General features: G+C 37.4%; 1 protein-coding gene across 3 annotated transcripts in view; it reads right to left on the bottom strand.

Annotated features, from left to right (window-relative positions):
* Nucleotides 1–5,322: 5,322 nt before the first annotated feature.
* The window catches only part of aralar1 (calcium-binding mitochondrial carrier protein aralar1), a 525,272-nt gene continuing 513,619 nt past the window's right edge, over nucleotides 5,323–16,975 (bottom strand). For all 3 annotated transcript variants that reach the window (XM_076212853.1, XM_076212855.1, XM_076212854.1), the window contains one exon: nucleotides 5,323–10,883. In XM_076212853.1, coding sequence (XP_076068968.1) covers nucleotides 10,733–10,883 — 151 coding nt within the window. In that variant the 3' untranslated portion in view covers nucleotides 5,323–10,732. The remainder of the gene's footprint in view (nucleotides 10,884–16,975) is intronic.

Genomic DNA, 16,975 nt, shown 5'->3' with positions numbered 1-16,975 from the left:
ATGGAAGGGTGATAGAGCGTTAATGGACTATATAATGATAACCAGGAGTATAGTAGGAAGAGTTAAGGATGTACTTGTTCCAATGGGATGGAGTGGGGGAATATCAGATAATTTTTTGGTGGAAGGTAAGTTGAGAGTAGAGAATAGGTGGAGAAAAAGGAAAAGGGCAGAAGGTAGGGAGGTAGAGTGAAATGCTTTAATGAGAAAGAAAAGAAGGAGTATAAGAAGAAGCTGAGAGAGGAGTGTGAGGGAGTGAAGGATAGAGTAGAACTAGGAGTGGAGGAGGAATGAGGATGGTTCAAGGAAGGAGTCATAAGATGTACAAAGATGATGAGTGGAACAAGGAGGATGGGAGTAAATAGAAGGAAGGGTAGTGAGTGGTGGGATGAGAAAGCAAAGAAGGTTGTAGAAGAGAAGTAGGCTTTCATAGATTGGTTGCAAACTAGGACGTGAGAATCATATGAGAGGTACAAAGTAAAGAGAAGAGAAGTAAAACATAAAATAAAGGAGGCAAAGAGGACAACAGATGTGAAATGGGATAAGAGTGTGACAGAATTTTTTAAAATTAATAAAAAAAAAAATTAGCAAAGAAATTAAGAGAGGAAGAGGAGGTGAATCAAGTAGAGAAGAAAAGGTAAAAGGTGCAGATGGAGAGATGATAATGGAGGAGAAGGCAGTGAGAAGAAGGTGGGCAAAGTATTTTAAGGAGTGGTTAAATGTGAAGGAGGATAGGGAAGGAAAGGTAGTTGTAGTGGGAAGCACTAAGAAAATGACCGTGGTGAGTGAGGAAAATAAAGGAGAAAGAAGGAAAGATGAAGTGAAGGCAGCTGTTAAGATCATGAGAGCGGGTAAAGCACCTGGGTTGGATGGATGCCATGCAGAATGTCTGAAAAAAGGAGGTACAGTGATGGTGGACTGGCTGGTGAGGTTATTTAATGTTTGTTTAAGAGAAGGTAGTGCTGGAGGACTGGAGGAGTGCCTGTATAGTTTCAGTTTACAAAGGAAAAAGGAACAAGTGTGAGTGTAGTAGTTTCAGAGGGATTAGCTTGTTAAGTGTAGTTGGGAAGGCTTATGGGAGGGTCATGATTAAGAGAATTAGGAGAGGAACAGAGGGAGTAACTGGTGAGGAACAGTGTGGGTTTAGGACAGGTAGAGGTTGTGTAGATCAGATTTTTGTGATAAGACAGATATGTGAGAAAGCTATAGGAAAAGGTAAGGATGTATTTTGGGCTTTTATGGATCTGGAAAGGCTTATGACAGGGTAGACAGGAAGGCACTGTGTGAGGTATTGCAGATATATGGGATAGGAGGAAAGCTGTTAAGAGCAGTCAAGAGTTTTTACAAGAGTAGTAGAGCTTGTGTTAGGATTAGAAATGGAGATGTATTATGTTGCCCTGGCTGTTCAATTTATACATGGATGGGATGGTGCAAGAGGTGAATGCAAGGGTAGTGGGTCAGGGATTGAAGATGGTTAAAGAAAATGGAGAAAAGTGGGAAATAAGCCAGTTGATGTTTGCGCTTGTAGCAGGATCAGAGAGGGGATTGAGGAAGTTAGTGACAGTGTTTGGGAAGGTATGTGAAAGAAGGAAATTGAAGATAAATGTGGGTAAAAGTAAGGTGATGAGATTTATAAGAGGAGAAAGTGGCAGCAGACTGGAAGTGAGTATTAAAGGAGAGAGACTGGAGGAAGTGGATAGTTTTAGATACTTGGGTGTAAATGTGGCAGGAAAGGGAGGAGTAGGTTGGAGGTAGAACATAGCCTGAAAGAAGCAAGTAAATGCCTTGGGGGATTAAAAAGTGTAATGAGAAATAGACATTTGGGAATGGATGCTAAGAGGAGATTGTATGAAGGACTGATTGTGCCAACAGCACTGTATGGCGCAGAAACATGGAACATAATAGAGGAAGAGAAGGAGTTTGAATGTGTTTGAGATGAAATACCTGAGAAGTATGATAGGGTGAGAAATGAGGAGATGAGGAGAAGAACAGGGGTGGAAAGGGAGTTGGGAGATAGGGTTGATGAAAGAGTATTGGGATGGTTTGGTCACATGGAAAAATGAGTGAAGAAAGATTAGTAAAAGAGGTGTGGAAGGCAGAGGTGGAAGGAGTGAACATGAGGGGGTGATCTAGGATGAGATGGATGGATGGTGTAAAAGAGGCTTTGGGAAAGAGGGGAATGTCTATTGAGGAAGGATGGGAGAGGACTGAAGATAGGGGTGAATGGAGAATGGTTGTGTATGGATGATGCTGTGATGCATGAGGATGAGTGGGCTGGGGGATGGGGGTGAGGGAGTATGTATGAGAAATAAATTGATGCAGCCAGAAGGGATTTCTCCCTGTCTTCTCCTTTTCTGCATGAGGGGACAGAGAGAGGGGGTCACTGATTTAATGAAGCAGTCTTGCTGTGAATGTGCTGTGTCTTGTGACACTGTTTCTGAACCAGGGCAGTGGACAAGATGCAGGGATGACCCATCATCCAGGAGGTGCCAAGATAAGAGGGAAGGAAGAAGGTAGAGGGGAGTGGAGTATGTAGGGGATGGAATGGGTGGGATTGGTTTCTATGCCTTTGTTTTTTTGGCTACCTCCCTTGTAAGGGGGAAAAAGCCTTTGGTATATGTATGTTTGCATTTAATGTTCTCTCCATTTCTATCTCTTAAATTTGCTGCCTAAAGTGTGTCTGTACTCAGCCCTTTAATACTTTTACTTTTTCAAATAGTTTCCTTTATTTCATCAATGTTTCTCTTTTCTCTGGTCTCTTCCTTTTGTTGATAAGCTTGTTTACTTCTACTCTATTTTGTCTCTCCTGATTTTAATCTGCATGGTCCTTCTTCTTTTAATTGGTTCATTTGTAGCTTTGGAGTATTTGTTTTCTCTAATACTTTTTGTATTTCTTACTTTCTCTGCCAATTCCCCAATGATATTCACTGAATTCAAATTCATACCTTTGATGGTGTCCTCATTAGTTCTTACAACTTCGAATTTATTTTTAATTTCTAACTGAAATTCCTTCTTGTTATCCTTAACCTTTGCAAGGCTTATTTTCTTTTTTAAAACAAGTTTATTTCTCTCGGCTCTGAAATTAAATTTGGCTGTGCAACCTGTCATTCTATGGTCACTACCTATATTTATTTATGACCGTAACATTGCTAACACTCTTGCTCTGATCTCCTAATATAAAGTCTACTTCATTCTTTGTTGTTCCATTTGGACTTCTCCAGGTCCATTTACTACCTACATGCTTTTGAAAGAAAGTGTTCATTATTCTCATTTTGTAGTTCTCTGCAAAACTGACCAACATCTCACCCTTGTCATTTCTCTCAACTACTCCAGACTTCCCAATACATGACTCATCTCCTATCTTCTTCCCCACTTTAGCATTAAAGTCACCTATTACCAACATGTATTAATTTTTTTTCTTGATTCCTTATCTGACTTAAATCATAGGATTCAATTTCATTGTCTGAACTCTGTGAAGTTAGTGCATAAACCTGAATTATTTTCAGATGTTGTCTAGGTCTTCCATTAAACTCTCCAGCCTCTGGTGTTTGTTGTCTAAGAGAGTTCTTACATTGTAAGTACAGATCTTCATTTTCTTGGTGCTATTTAATGGCCAAGACTTAGATCTGCTTGGACAGTGTTTGCTCATGTGGTGACGTCTCAACCACCAACACCGGCCACACCTGAGACATTTGCTTCCCTAGCCAGCCCAACCCAGACTGATGATGTCACCAACACAAGTGGAGGCATATGCACTTGCCAAGGGTCACAGCTTGCTCACACAGCCCACAGCCAAAGGGAAGGCCGACAGTCAGAAGGCTAGACAATCTGATGAGACCCGTCTGTAAGCCCACCGCAGGGTTTAACAGGATGGCCTCTTGCCAACCGAGTTCAAAACAGCCTCACCAACCGTCACAGCAACAACTCAACCACAGCTCCAAGACCTCTCTCCTATCAATGATGGAGGACCTCCAGCTCCTGATTTCAGGCTCGCCATATACCCACCTTATCCAGTGATTAAAAGAAATAGAGATTACTGTGTAGTCAGGAGTTTGATTTCTTTCTTGGTTGTCCATACCAGAACACTACACTCACATTCGGTGGCACACTGCCTGTAAACATAAAAGGCAATGGGGTTCGACCTTTAGGAGACAATGATCTAACAGGAATGCCTGGTTTTGTTTTGATTGATAATACCGATATCTCATTAAGGAGCCTAGAGAGCTCTGCAGGATACAAACAACTGAAATAATGGAGCCAATGGCTTGATGGGCTATGATTTTATGTAAACAAGGTGCTCAGTGTGCAATAATAGTACATATACCCAGTTATTTTTCTCTTCATTGATTCCATTGCTTATGGCAAGCTATGACTATTGTGGCATACATGTATTATGTACACTCAACATTCCGAAGGTAAACAACTTATTTTTTTTTTTCCCATCCAAAAACCCCAACACCACTTACAAATCCTGGCAAATCAGTCACCAGTAGTATTGACTTCAGGCCTACACACACTCCACTCTCATCTAGACCTTGAAGACTGATTAATCAACAGTCAGAGGCACCCCACTAGAACATGAGGATAAACAGATAAGATTTTGGCAAGGTAAACAGTTGAACATTGTTTATATGTTTCTTTTACTCCTTATATTTGTTGAGCTACAGTAAAAATCTATTCTTTCAACATACAACATTTCAGAAAATCCAATTTTCTGGCACTTCTATGAAATAATCCCATTTGGAGTTTTCTGATCTCTAAGTACATTTTCCCATGGGTAGCAAGACAGCTGTTTTGAAAAGGGCACCTGTTTTGTTGGCACAAAGCCCAGTGAGACCAGTTGTTTGTAGTGACATCATAGATTTAATGTATCCCATTAGGCTCACTCTAGCTATACCAGTGAATGTACTTAAAGTAACTGCTCAAAGTACTTGGCAAATGGGCTACACCCCTTCATACATGACACTAGCTCACCATCAGCTGCTCAAACTATGCTCCTCACCCTTCCCATAGAATTTAGTTACACTCAATGTGAATACATCCATCTTCCTTTTCACAACCATAATACCAATCCTTTCCATTTTACTTGCATCTGTACCACATCCACACACATTTAATGACCTAGTTACTGGGGTTCTGGTTGGAATCCTCCGACACCCTCTTGTGCTTTGACTTTTCATAGGATAAAAACACATAGTGGGAGATCCCTTGTCCCCTCATTACATCCCATTTGATTGTATTCTACTATGGACATGGGATCACTGTAGCATCATTCTTCTACCCCCTACATTAGGCAACTACATCAAGGGACAATAAAACAACAAATCCTGTGGTGTTGAGTTCATTGTATCTTAAAAGAAGTCAGTTCTCTTTCTATATATCAGTATAACAGCAGTTTGTGTTTTCCTGGCACTGCATATATGTACAGCCCTAACAAGCCTGGGTTATGATGTGGGAATGAGTGTTTGTGTATATATGTGTGTACTGTGTGTTTATTTGCATCTCTTCACTTTAACAGCCATGCAATATTTAAATTACTTTTGTAGTCCTCCTTGCTTAGACTGTGCTATTGAAAATAATACTTTGCTTAGACTGTGCTACAGAAAATAATACATGAATGGTATTTACACAAGTTGAACGGCAGGTATATTCTTCCTTTTGTGCTGAAAACACACTATATCATCCTGCTTGTATATCTGAACCTTACATGTGTGTGCACAGTTTCCTGTACATAGTGCCTCACATCACATTAATTTATCTATTTAGTTCACACACACTGAAAGAAAGTGTGTTCACTGATACATCATTAGTTAATGTTGGACAAAGAGACTAATCGGAACTCTAACCTATGTCATCATGTTCTTGCCACAAGTGCTAAAGTGACTTTAATTGACAAGACTCGTCAAAGACACTTCTGTGGCCCATAGAAGTATTTTCAGTCTTGTGTATAATCTGCTATTAACAACTTGTAAAAAATATTGTTCTTTATTATCATGAAAATGGTGTTGATTTGATAAAGTAACTGGCAAAATGTGTAGGCTGTCACTTAAAAAAGGAAGACAATAAGTAAATAAAACAAGTTACTTGATCAAATTAATTTCCAACTGGTTTTAGTGTGTACACCCACAATACCATGGGTCATGAAGTCAAAGATGAAAGTATGTAAGCACAGATTGTGGTTATGAGCAAACAATGGGAAATGGCAAAGAAGCAAATGTATAGACTGCAGAGGTAGCAAGGAAAGATCTTTGCTTCTTAGAAAAAGAAGAAAGTCGTTATCACTTGTACACACCAAATAAAGCAATTAAAATCAACCGAGTGCTAATGTGGCATGAACAATATTGAACAGCTCTCTTAAAGACAGTCTGAAGCGGATAACAGAGAAGTGAGATAAAATTGCAGGAGGATTTACAGATTGCAAAATACAGATTTCTACTCCTACACTTATGCCAAAAAAATATCTCGGCAAAGATATGCACTTTAATGAACGTACAACACTCATGTTTTCTAGCTTCAAATGGACAGATCAGAAGTTATAAAATACAAAATTTACTTTATCAATTAGAAGAAAAATGTTTGTCATATTGAGTCTCCATTGGCTTCAGCATTATTTATTTTCAAATTCTAAGGAGAATGAATTGTTGGTTTTGTTTTTTACTGGTTGTCAATTTGACCTGAAATCAGTCACTAGCACAAGAAATTTTTTTTAATCAGATGGGCAAAAACACAAAAAGGAAACAACTTTTTTTCTTACATTTTACAATTTGCTGTTGCTAATTCAATATCATACAGGTATTACAACCATAGAACTGGAAACAACCAGTCTACTCTCAGAGCATATTTATATTTACAAGCAGTTCATATTTCTAAAAACTGGAGCATATTTCAACATCTTATATCATGTTTGATAATTGGACAGTAAATTTGACTTTTTAAAAACATGCCTTTTTGAAATGTAAGGCTAAAACAGAAATTAATCTTTGGATTATGAGTTCCATATGAGCCAAAACACAAGACCACTGCATAGTGACTGCCAGAAATTTCAACAAATTATTTTGTTCATATACCCTGTGTGTAAAAAGTACCAAGATAATCTTTACAACTTCCATAACTAAAATATACACCCAACTGCACTTGAAAATGGATGACTATTCACAATTATTACATTCTAGTCTTATATATATTTCGTCTCCCAACAACAAAACAGCGTATTTCCATGCAAGACTAACAAGAAGTGAATTACTTACGTATAATTACTCAGTTCCCCCGAAATATGTCTGCTAACCTACTCTGCTTTCTCAGTTTGATTGAGCTACAGAAATGCACCATAGAAGCCACTACAGGTATACATGTGTGCTGGCAGGTTTTCGGTTTTCATAACAGTTACTAACAAAGGTTGACATTCAAGAGCAGAGGAGAAGCATGACAATATATCCAACGTGGAAGAAAAAGCATAATAGGAGATAAAGAATGCTGCATGACAATGTAGGCAATGAATGGCCAGTTTTGCATTGAAATATGAAGTACAAACAGATCAATAAAACTCATGCTATTGAGTTCATCTGAGATAACTTTGTGCAGTTTAGCAAAAATAAATTGAAGGTTGATCTCTGTAGAAGCTATATATGTGTAAGATGCTGTCCAAGATGCTAAGGAGATGCAAATCTTCCAAGTTCATAAAGAACCCATCCTTCTTCAGTTTGTAGGACTTTTTTCTTTATTTGCCTATAAAGCGTCCCATTAGCATGCAGTGTTGGAAGAAAGATGCATCACAATATTTTTAAAATGAATGTGTTAATCTCTTAATTAAAATTGAAAACACTCAGGTGAGTAAGTAATGCTTCTTCAACTATGAACATGTACAAGAGTATATTTCTTGCACTAAATAGAAAAAATATATGTATCTGTAGGTAGGCTTGTGTGTATTTAACTAATTACAATATACAGGAAAGGAGCAACACTCACAGGTTCCTGTCTCCTACTCTCCAATTTAACATGCCTAGCCTCTAATTCATGTATGAGTATGTGTGTGCATGTGCATGTGTATGTGGGAGTGCGTTAGTATTAGCACTGGTGTGCTAAGATGGGAGGGGTTTTATTTGTTCATGATATAGGAGTGTTTTGACTCCACCACCTCACTAATAAAGGAGGAAAGGTCCTCTAGTACATATGTTTGTGTTTATGTTTTTTAATATTTTTGTATTTACTTAGTTGTATTTTACAGGAAGAGAGCTATGCTCATAGTGACCCACTTTTGTATCATTCCTAGATGTAAATTACAAGTTTTACAAGAAACAGTCCAAATCAGATCATTAATTAGTTTGAACACTTAGTGCTTTGGATACCACCTCAACCCTACCTGTGACCACAAGCACCTTTTAAGTCTTGTCCACATGAGCATACAGTGTCTCCAGACATAAACATGAAATATGTTTGGTGGTACATTCACTGCCTGTATCTACAGACAAACCAGCAAAGTGTTCATGTTTGTCAAAGGTGGTGAGTCTATCACTGAACAAATCTCACACTTGTGTCTGCAGACAGTGTAAACTTATGGCAATAGGGCCTCAGAGATAGTAAAGTGTATATGCCCATTAAAGCATGACCCAATCTGTGGGCACATACTTATTACCAATGGTGCATTGTGTGCCTATGTTATTACCCCAGTCCAGGTACAACTATCTGTGATTCATCCATAGTCTTGGAACATATGCTAGACTCATGATCAACAGCTTTTACTCTTCCAGATGAGAACTCTAGTTTGTAAACATGTATTTACCTAGTTGTAAGCATATATATATGTATTCACAACTATGTAAATATATGTATGAATTGTGGAGTGTGAGTGTATAGTAGTGTGTGTATGTTTGTGTTCACATGTGTATTCACCCAACAGCGTGTTTGTGCTTGTTCAAGCATGCATGCAAATGGTAACATATGGACTTTTAAGCCCTGTTAATCCAATGACTAATTTTTTAATGCCTCCAACAAAGAAATAAACGATCATAAGACGACTAAGTAGAACACACAGCTGAACACAACGAGAGAAAAAAAATTATTTCCACCAAAAGGACTACATAGTCAAAGTGAAACGTGGAAAATGGAGTTGTCGAGTGTCTTTTGAAGACAGTATCTATCTAAGCATTCACAGATGTAGCATTTCAGTGACATCACAGTATTCAGCATGATTTAAAGTATTTAAGCACAGTGGTATCTGCAGCATGGAACTGGCTCTTCCATGAGAGTAACGATTATCATATGCATAGTTAAAATGACTGACCTAAACGAGGTATGGCCTCAATTGAAAGGCAAAAACCTTAAAAAGATTTAAGAGCCTTCTCTGGTACAACTGACGATTAATTATTCTCGTCATGTACATATAAGATATCCTGTGTCTAATGTATACCTCAACCCCAAAGTATAAATATAAATATAAACATGTTTACTTGTGAGCAGTATTTGGCATCCAAGCTCAAACACAATATGGGCACACTGGAATCTTTCAAAACAAAATTGATACCTATTATATATGTACATATAGCACTTATGTATTTGTGTGTGCATATATATGTACATACATATATATTTATATATGCATACATATCAATGTATATGCATATTCATACATATACATATATATATATGACATGAGTATATAAACACATTTTTTATATTCTGAAATCTACAAGAGCTCCTCATATTACAGTAGAATGTGTGTCAGAAAATCATCACCTAGTGGCCACACAGTAGCAAGGTTGTCATCATTAAACTATTTACAGACTTGATCATATTTCTGCATCAATGACATACATACATACAGACGTACATACACAATAGCAGTAATTCAAAGACAAAATATTAAACTGCTTTTTTTTTCTTACTTTCAAATGTTCCCCTTCCTTGTATTAAAATGTATTTAGGAAAATTATATATGCATTTATAGATTATATCCGATATAGTTTTTTTACATCTGCCAACAACTAATTTAATATTTTTGGTTATTTAATGAACCATATAAACACCTGAATGCAGTAACATGATCAAAGATTATTATATACATAAATAACTTGGTGCTCCTCTCCACTTACAATAACAACCTTCCACTATGTGGTCTCCCGATGTGAAAGAGACACTCTGCTGCACCTGGACGCATTTGATAATTAATACTGGCGGTGATGAGTGATGCTGTGCCCAAGGCAACCACTAAAGCAGCAGTAATGTGCATTTGCAAAAGTTTGAGATTAAGGAATGGAGAGCTATTAACAATTTACATCTTTTATCGTTTTAAGCGAGGAAGACTAACTGCCATATGCTTAAACATGAATAAAGGATCCAGAACCACACACCATCACATGTAATGGTCATATTTCCTCTCTAAGTATAGGATCCATAGCTGACACGGTGTGTGGTCTTGTGCCCCGCATTTGCATTTACGTATACGACCCTTAATCCAAAACGTCTACTTTTTCATAAATTTTTCTTTGATAAAATTATATTTATGATGAGGGAACTGCATGACTCACTGTATTGATGGGAGGGCAGATAGAGCAACAGCAGTGAGTGTGGTGTGCCTCGCACTTGCGATAAATATCCATCACCACCGTAGAGCCATTACTTCACTACTTGGTGCCACCAACACCCACTATTTTCAACAGACAACAAAACTTACAGTGGTCTCCCAGTGTTGGTTGTTACACTAAAAGAACTACAATATACATCAACAGTACTGTACTATTTATGCAAAGCGGGGCAGTACAAGCCCAAACTTCGATTCAATGCCGTGGAAAATAGGTACTGCAACCTTGTATCCACCTATATGGTCAGGGTTGGTGGAACGCAGGTCTGATGCAGTGGCAGGGAGCTGAGCTTCTGACCCAGATGGGCGGCTGCAAGAAAAAGAAAAAAAAAAAAAGTTAGTTTCATCTGGCTCATTCATTTAGAGCATGTTGTAATAGAGTCCAGCACCCTTCATTCCTAAGGTACTGAAGTAGAAGGAGAGGTTGTTTGGGTTTTGTGTATGATATAGATGGGTGTAAATCAGTCCATTGCCCCAGGTCTCTCTTGGAGAAGACCCACAGCCTTCAAGAATCCAGCAACAGTCTCCAGTTGGGACCAGATGGATGGGCATTATGACACACCCAACCACCCACTCCCCATTATAACATGGAAAGGACCTGTGTATTTACCTAGTTGTATTTACCTAGTTGTATTATATGGGAAGGGAGCTATGCTCATAGTGACCTGTCTTTGTTTCTTTCAGCATCTAGTTTATTCTTAAATTCTTGTATGGTTTTTGCACACACTGTTGCCTCATCCAATTTGTTCCAGACATCCACCACTCTGTATGGGGAACTATTCTTTTTCAGATCTATAACTATCCTTTTTGAGTTTCTTTTCATGTCCTTTTGTTTTTCTTTTATCCCACTTTCATAAATCTTCTCTGTCAAGGACTTCCATGCCTTTCATGATTTTGTAAATGACCAGTAGATCACCTCTTTCTCTTCATTATTCCAGGGTTGGTAGTTTCAGTTTGAACAATCTTTGTTTGTATATCAATTTTGAAAAGGTTGGTGCCATCTCTGTCATTGCTCTTTGGATTCTTTTTAATTTCTTTATACTGTATTCTTTTTTTATTTTTGTGCTGGATGTCCATAGTGTTGCAGCATACTCCAATCTTGGTCTTATCAGTGTGACTAATATTTTCTTTACCATTACCTCATCCAAGTTTAAAAACCACCTTCATTAATCTTAGTAATTTGTAGGTTTCTTCAACTATTTTGTTAATATGCTTGTCTGGTGACATGTCTTTGTTAATAATTACTCCCAGATCCTTTTCTGTGTGTGTGTGTATTTACCTAGTTGTATCTTGTGGGAGGAGAGTTATGCTTGTAGTGACCCATTGTTGTATCTTTCTGCATCCAGTTTTTTCTTAAAGTCATGTAGTTTTAGCACTCACTGTTTTTTTCTTTTAGTTTGTTCTAGATATCTATTACTCTATGTGGAAAGCTTTTTTTTTCGGATCTCTTCTGTAAGTGTCCTTCTTAAGTTTCTTCTCATGTCCTCTTGTAGCTCTTCTGTCCCATTTTAGTAAGTCATCCCTATCAAGAATTTCCATCCCTTTCATAATTCTGTAGATGGTTATCAAATCACCTCTTTCTCTTTTTTTTTTCTAGCGTTGGTAAATTTAGTTTGTCCAATCTTTGTTTGTATGTCAAATTGCAAATTGTTGGTGCCATTATCGTCTTTGCTCTTTGAATTCTTTCTAGTTTATGTTTTCTTTTGGTACTAGGTGTCCATACAGACGCTGCGTATTCCAATTTTGGTCTTATCAGTGTAACTAGTATTTTCTTTACCATCTCTTCATCCACATAGTCAAAGGCCACTTTCATTGATCTTAATAAGTTAAGAGTTTCTCTGACTAATTTGTTGACATGTTTTCAATTTCCTCAACAATTTAGTATCATCTGCAAAGAAGCTCATGTAACATTCCACATCTTCATCCATGTCATTCACATAAATAGCAAACATTATTGGAGCCAATACCAATCCCTGTGGAACTTCACTAATCACCTCCTCCCAACCTGAAAACTTTTCTCTGAGCACTACTCTCATTTTTCTACCATGTAGGAAATCCTTCAGCCAGTTTAGTAGGTTACATTGTATTCCTATGTTTTCCTTTTTTTTTACAAAGGCTTTTTGTAAGTCTAGGTAAGCACAATCAGCCCATCTACCCCTTTACTGTATTATATCTGTTAGTCTTGAGTAGAAACAGATTAAATTTGTAGCACATGGTCTTCCCTGTCTGAATCCAAATTGTCTCAAGTTTATTATATTGTTTTCTTCCAGGTGTTTTATCCATCTATTCTTGATACATTTTTCACAAATTTTGGCTACAGTGCTTGTAAGGGAGACCAGTCTGTAATTTGTTGGTTCTTTGTTTCCTCCTTTATATATTGATAAAAATGTTAGCATTTTACCAGTCTCTTAGTACTTCTTTGACTGAGGAACTTATTATGTTATATATTTTGTCCATTAGTTCTTCTTTACATTCTTTTAGTATCCAATTTGCAATTCTGTCTGGGCTGTGTGATTTCCTAATGTCAAGGTTCATTAACTGATCCATTATTTCTTTTTGTGTTATTGTTATTTTCCTCATGGGGGGAGATCACACTTCACTTTCTTCATCCCAATACTGTGCTTTTTCTCTAGTTAAAACAGAATTGAAGTGATTGTTCATATCTTCAGCCATTCCTAGATCCTCTGTGTATTCTGTATTTCTGTGGCAAAGTTTCACCATTTCCTGTTTATTTTTTAGTTTACCATTCACATATCTATAGAACAGTTTGTGTTGATCTTTACATTTTTCTATGTCTATTTCATAGTTTCTTTTTTCCTCTCTGCACACTTTCACATATTCATTTCTATGGTTGATATACTGTATATTTGCCATTTTCCAAGTTTTTTTTTTTTTTTTTATCTTTTCTCTATATTTTCCAAGCTTTATTTCTTCTTTTGCCTCACTATATCTGTTGAACCAGCACTTAATGTACACCTCCTCTTATTTCTGTCTTGGTCCATATCCACTCCATTATAGATTTCTATCAAGATCATCCATTTCTCTTCCACTTTTGTCTCTTCAATGTAAAAATTTTCCCAATTAGCATTTTGAAAGAATTTCTTAAGCTTCCCAAAGTCTGTTTTGTTGTACATCAATCTTCCTTTTCTGTATTTCTCATTTCTCTCTATATATTTTGTTGTACATCAATCTTCCTTTTCTGTATTTCTCATTGCTCTCTATATTTCTTCCTTTAGTTCAACCTCTATTAGTGTGTGGTCACTCTTTCCAAATGGTGTCTTATATTAAATTTTATCCACAATATCAGGTTCTATTATAAATATTGAATCTAGTCTTGACGGTTCTTCATTACTTTTATATCTAGTGTTTTCATTTACCCATTGTGTTATTGTATGTTCTATAGTCATGTCAAGTAATACATTTCCCCATAGATCCTCTCCACCTTTCACTGTCATCTCTTCCCAACATATTTCCTTGCAATTAAAATCTCCCATAAGCACCAGGTTACCATTATCCTTCAGTATCTCATTTAATGAATGCCTCATATCATCTAAAATTTTTGCATTCTCGCCCTCTGTCCAAGAGCCCATTTTGGGGGGCACATGAATCACCACAAACTTTCTATTTTTCATGTCACTGTCTCAAACTTTTACCATGATCATTTCCACACTGTTTTCAACCTCAGTAACCTTCATCACATATAAGTTTTTCTTGGCCAAGAACATGATTCCTCCACCCTGTTTCTCATTTCTGTTTTTGTTCCAATAATTATATAACCCATGTCCAACACTATAAGGTGGTAGTGGACCCCTTAATTTCGTCTCTACAATTCCCATTATGTCTGTTTTTTCTTCTGACAGGTAATCATTTAGTTCATTCAATCCTGAGATTAATCCATCTAAGTTAGAATAGGCCATTATTATATTTTTTCCTTCTCCATCCTGTTTTCCGTTTCTTTTGTTTCAGGTGTACCATTTTCTCAGCCTCATGTCTAAGACCCTCCAATAGAATTCCTTGCTTTCAGTCTCTGTTCCCTTTCCATTTTTTTTTTCTTTTTTTTTTTTTAGCTTCACCTCTTAGTGTCTTCTCTTTTTCTATTTCCTCAACATTCATTTCCTTTTTTTTCCATATATTGTTGTAATGTTCACTCTTTGCCAACTTGCTTGATTTTGCTAATATGTCTACTACCATTTGTGGTCCTAGTTTTATCTTTAGAGGTCGATTTCTTTAGAGTATTGTACCATTCTATACACTTCTATATCTTTTTTTACTTCCTGGTCATCTTGTACTTCTTTTAGAATTGTTATTGCTATTTCTTTTTCTGTTTTTTTCTCTCATGTACCTCACCAGACCATGTTTTTCCTTTAATCCATATACCACAATACACATTTTTTCTATCCACTGTATCTCTGACCCAATTTGCTTTTTTTTTTATTACTTGAATAATTGTGCCCTTTGCATTTTTCTGCATCTGTTATGGTACTATTTCTTTAATAGCTATCTCTTCATTTTCTCCATTTTCATTCCATTTCTTAATCTTCTGCAATTTTCCTCACCTAAGTTTTCTTCAATTCTTTCAGACATTACCTGTATTTAGTGACCGCTTTTGTATCTTTCAGCATCCAGTTTGATCTTAAATTCTTGTATAGTTTTTGCACTCACTGTTTCCTCATTCAGTTTGTTCCAGATATCTATCACTCTGTGTGGGAAGCTACCGGGTATTCTTTTTCAGATCTCTTCTGTAACTGTCCTTCTTTAGTTTCTTCTCATGTCCTCTTGTTTTTCTTCTGTCCCTCTTTAGCAAACATTATCAGAGCAAGTACCCAGATATTCCAAGTTTCAAAAACCGAAGATTCACTCCTTCAAAAACTGATATTTAGGAAATATTTGAAATACTCGGTTTTGCTCTTTAGAATTTGAAATCTGTGCCAATTTTGTTTCCTGGTTGCACCAGGGCATGACTGGATTGGTTTTGCACAATGTCAGGCTTTAGGGTGAGTCTGCTTCAGCTGATGCAGAGGCATCCTCAGCTGATACTGCAGTGAAAAACATCATCAAAGAAGGTGGCTACACTCTTTGACAAGTCTTCAATTCCGAAGAGATTATAGCAGAAAAGGTTATACCAGAAGAAAATACCTTTCAAATAAGTGAAGTTTGTATTTTCATTTTATAAAATAAACCTGTAATGTGTGTGATTGGGCTACATATGTGGGAGGTATTACAGATACATGGGATAGGAGGAAAGCTGTTAAGAGCAGTCAAGAGTTTTTACAGGAGTAGAATTAGAAATAGAGAGAGTGAGTGGTTTAAGGTAAAGGTGGGACTTCACCAGGGATGTGTCATGTCACCATGGCTGTTCAATTTATATATGGATAGGGAGGTGGAAGAGGTAAGTGCAAGGGTAATGGGTAGGGGATTGGAGATGGTTAAAGAAAATGGAGAAAAATGTGAGATAAGCCAGTAGTTGTTTGCTGATGAAACTGCACTTGTAGCAGGATCAGAGGAGGGATTAAGCAAGTTATGGAGTTTGGGAAGGTGTGGAAAAGAAGTAAGTTGAAGATAAATTTGGGTAAAAGTAAGGTGATGAGATGTAAAAGGGGGGAGGATGGCAGCAAATTAGAAGTGAGTATTAAGGGATAGAAGCTGAAGGAAGTGGATAGCTTTAGATACTTGGGGGTTAATGTGGTGGGAAAGAGAGGTGTGGAGGTGGTAGATGCCTTGAGGGATTAAAAAGTGTAATGAGAAATAGACATTTGGGAATGGATACTAAGAGGAGATTGTAAGAAGGGGTGATTGTACCAACAGCACTGTAAGGGACAGAAACATGGAACATAAGAGAGGAAGGCAAGGAGGAATTTAAATGTGTTTGAGAAAAATTTGACGCAGCCTGAAGGGATTTCTCCCCGTCTTCTCCTTTTTTGCATGAGGGGACGGAGAAAGGGGGTCACCAATTTAATGAAGCGGCCTTGCTGTGGATGTGCTGTGTCTTGTGACACTGCTTCTGACCCAGGGCAGTGGACAAGATGCAGGGATGACCCATCATCCAGAAGGTGCCAAGATAAGAGGAAGGGAAGAGGGTGGAGGGGTGTGAAGTGTGATAGGGATGGAATGGGTGGGAGTGGTTTTTATGCCTTTGTTTTTTGGCAAGCTCCCTTATAAGGGGGAAAAAAGCCTTTGGTATATGTATATATGCGATGAAATGCTTGAGAAGTATAGTAGGGATTACTAGGCTGGATAAAGTGAGAAACGAGGTGAGGAGGTGAGCGGGGGTGGAAAGGGAGTGAGAGATAGGGCTGATGAAAGAGTATTGGGATGGTTTGGACACATGGAAAGAATGAGTGAAGAAAGATTAGTAAAAGAGATGTGGCAGGTAAAGGTGGAGAGAATGAACATGAGGGGGCA

The sequence above is a fragment of the Oratosquilla oratoria genome, chromosome 30, assembly GCF_046742065.1.
Source record: "Oratosquilla oratoria isolate Oo_2021 chromosome 30, ASM4674206v1, whole genome shotgun sequence".
Taxonomy (NCBI): Eukaryota; Metazoa; Arthropoda; class Malacostraca; order Stomatopoda; family Squillidae; genus Oratosquilla; species Oratosquilla oratoria.
This window is presented reverse-complemented; position numbering and strand designations above follow the sequence as displayed.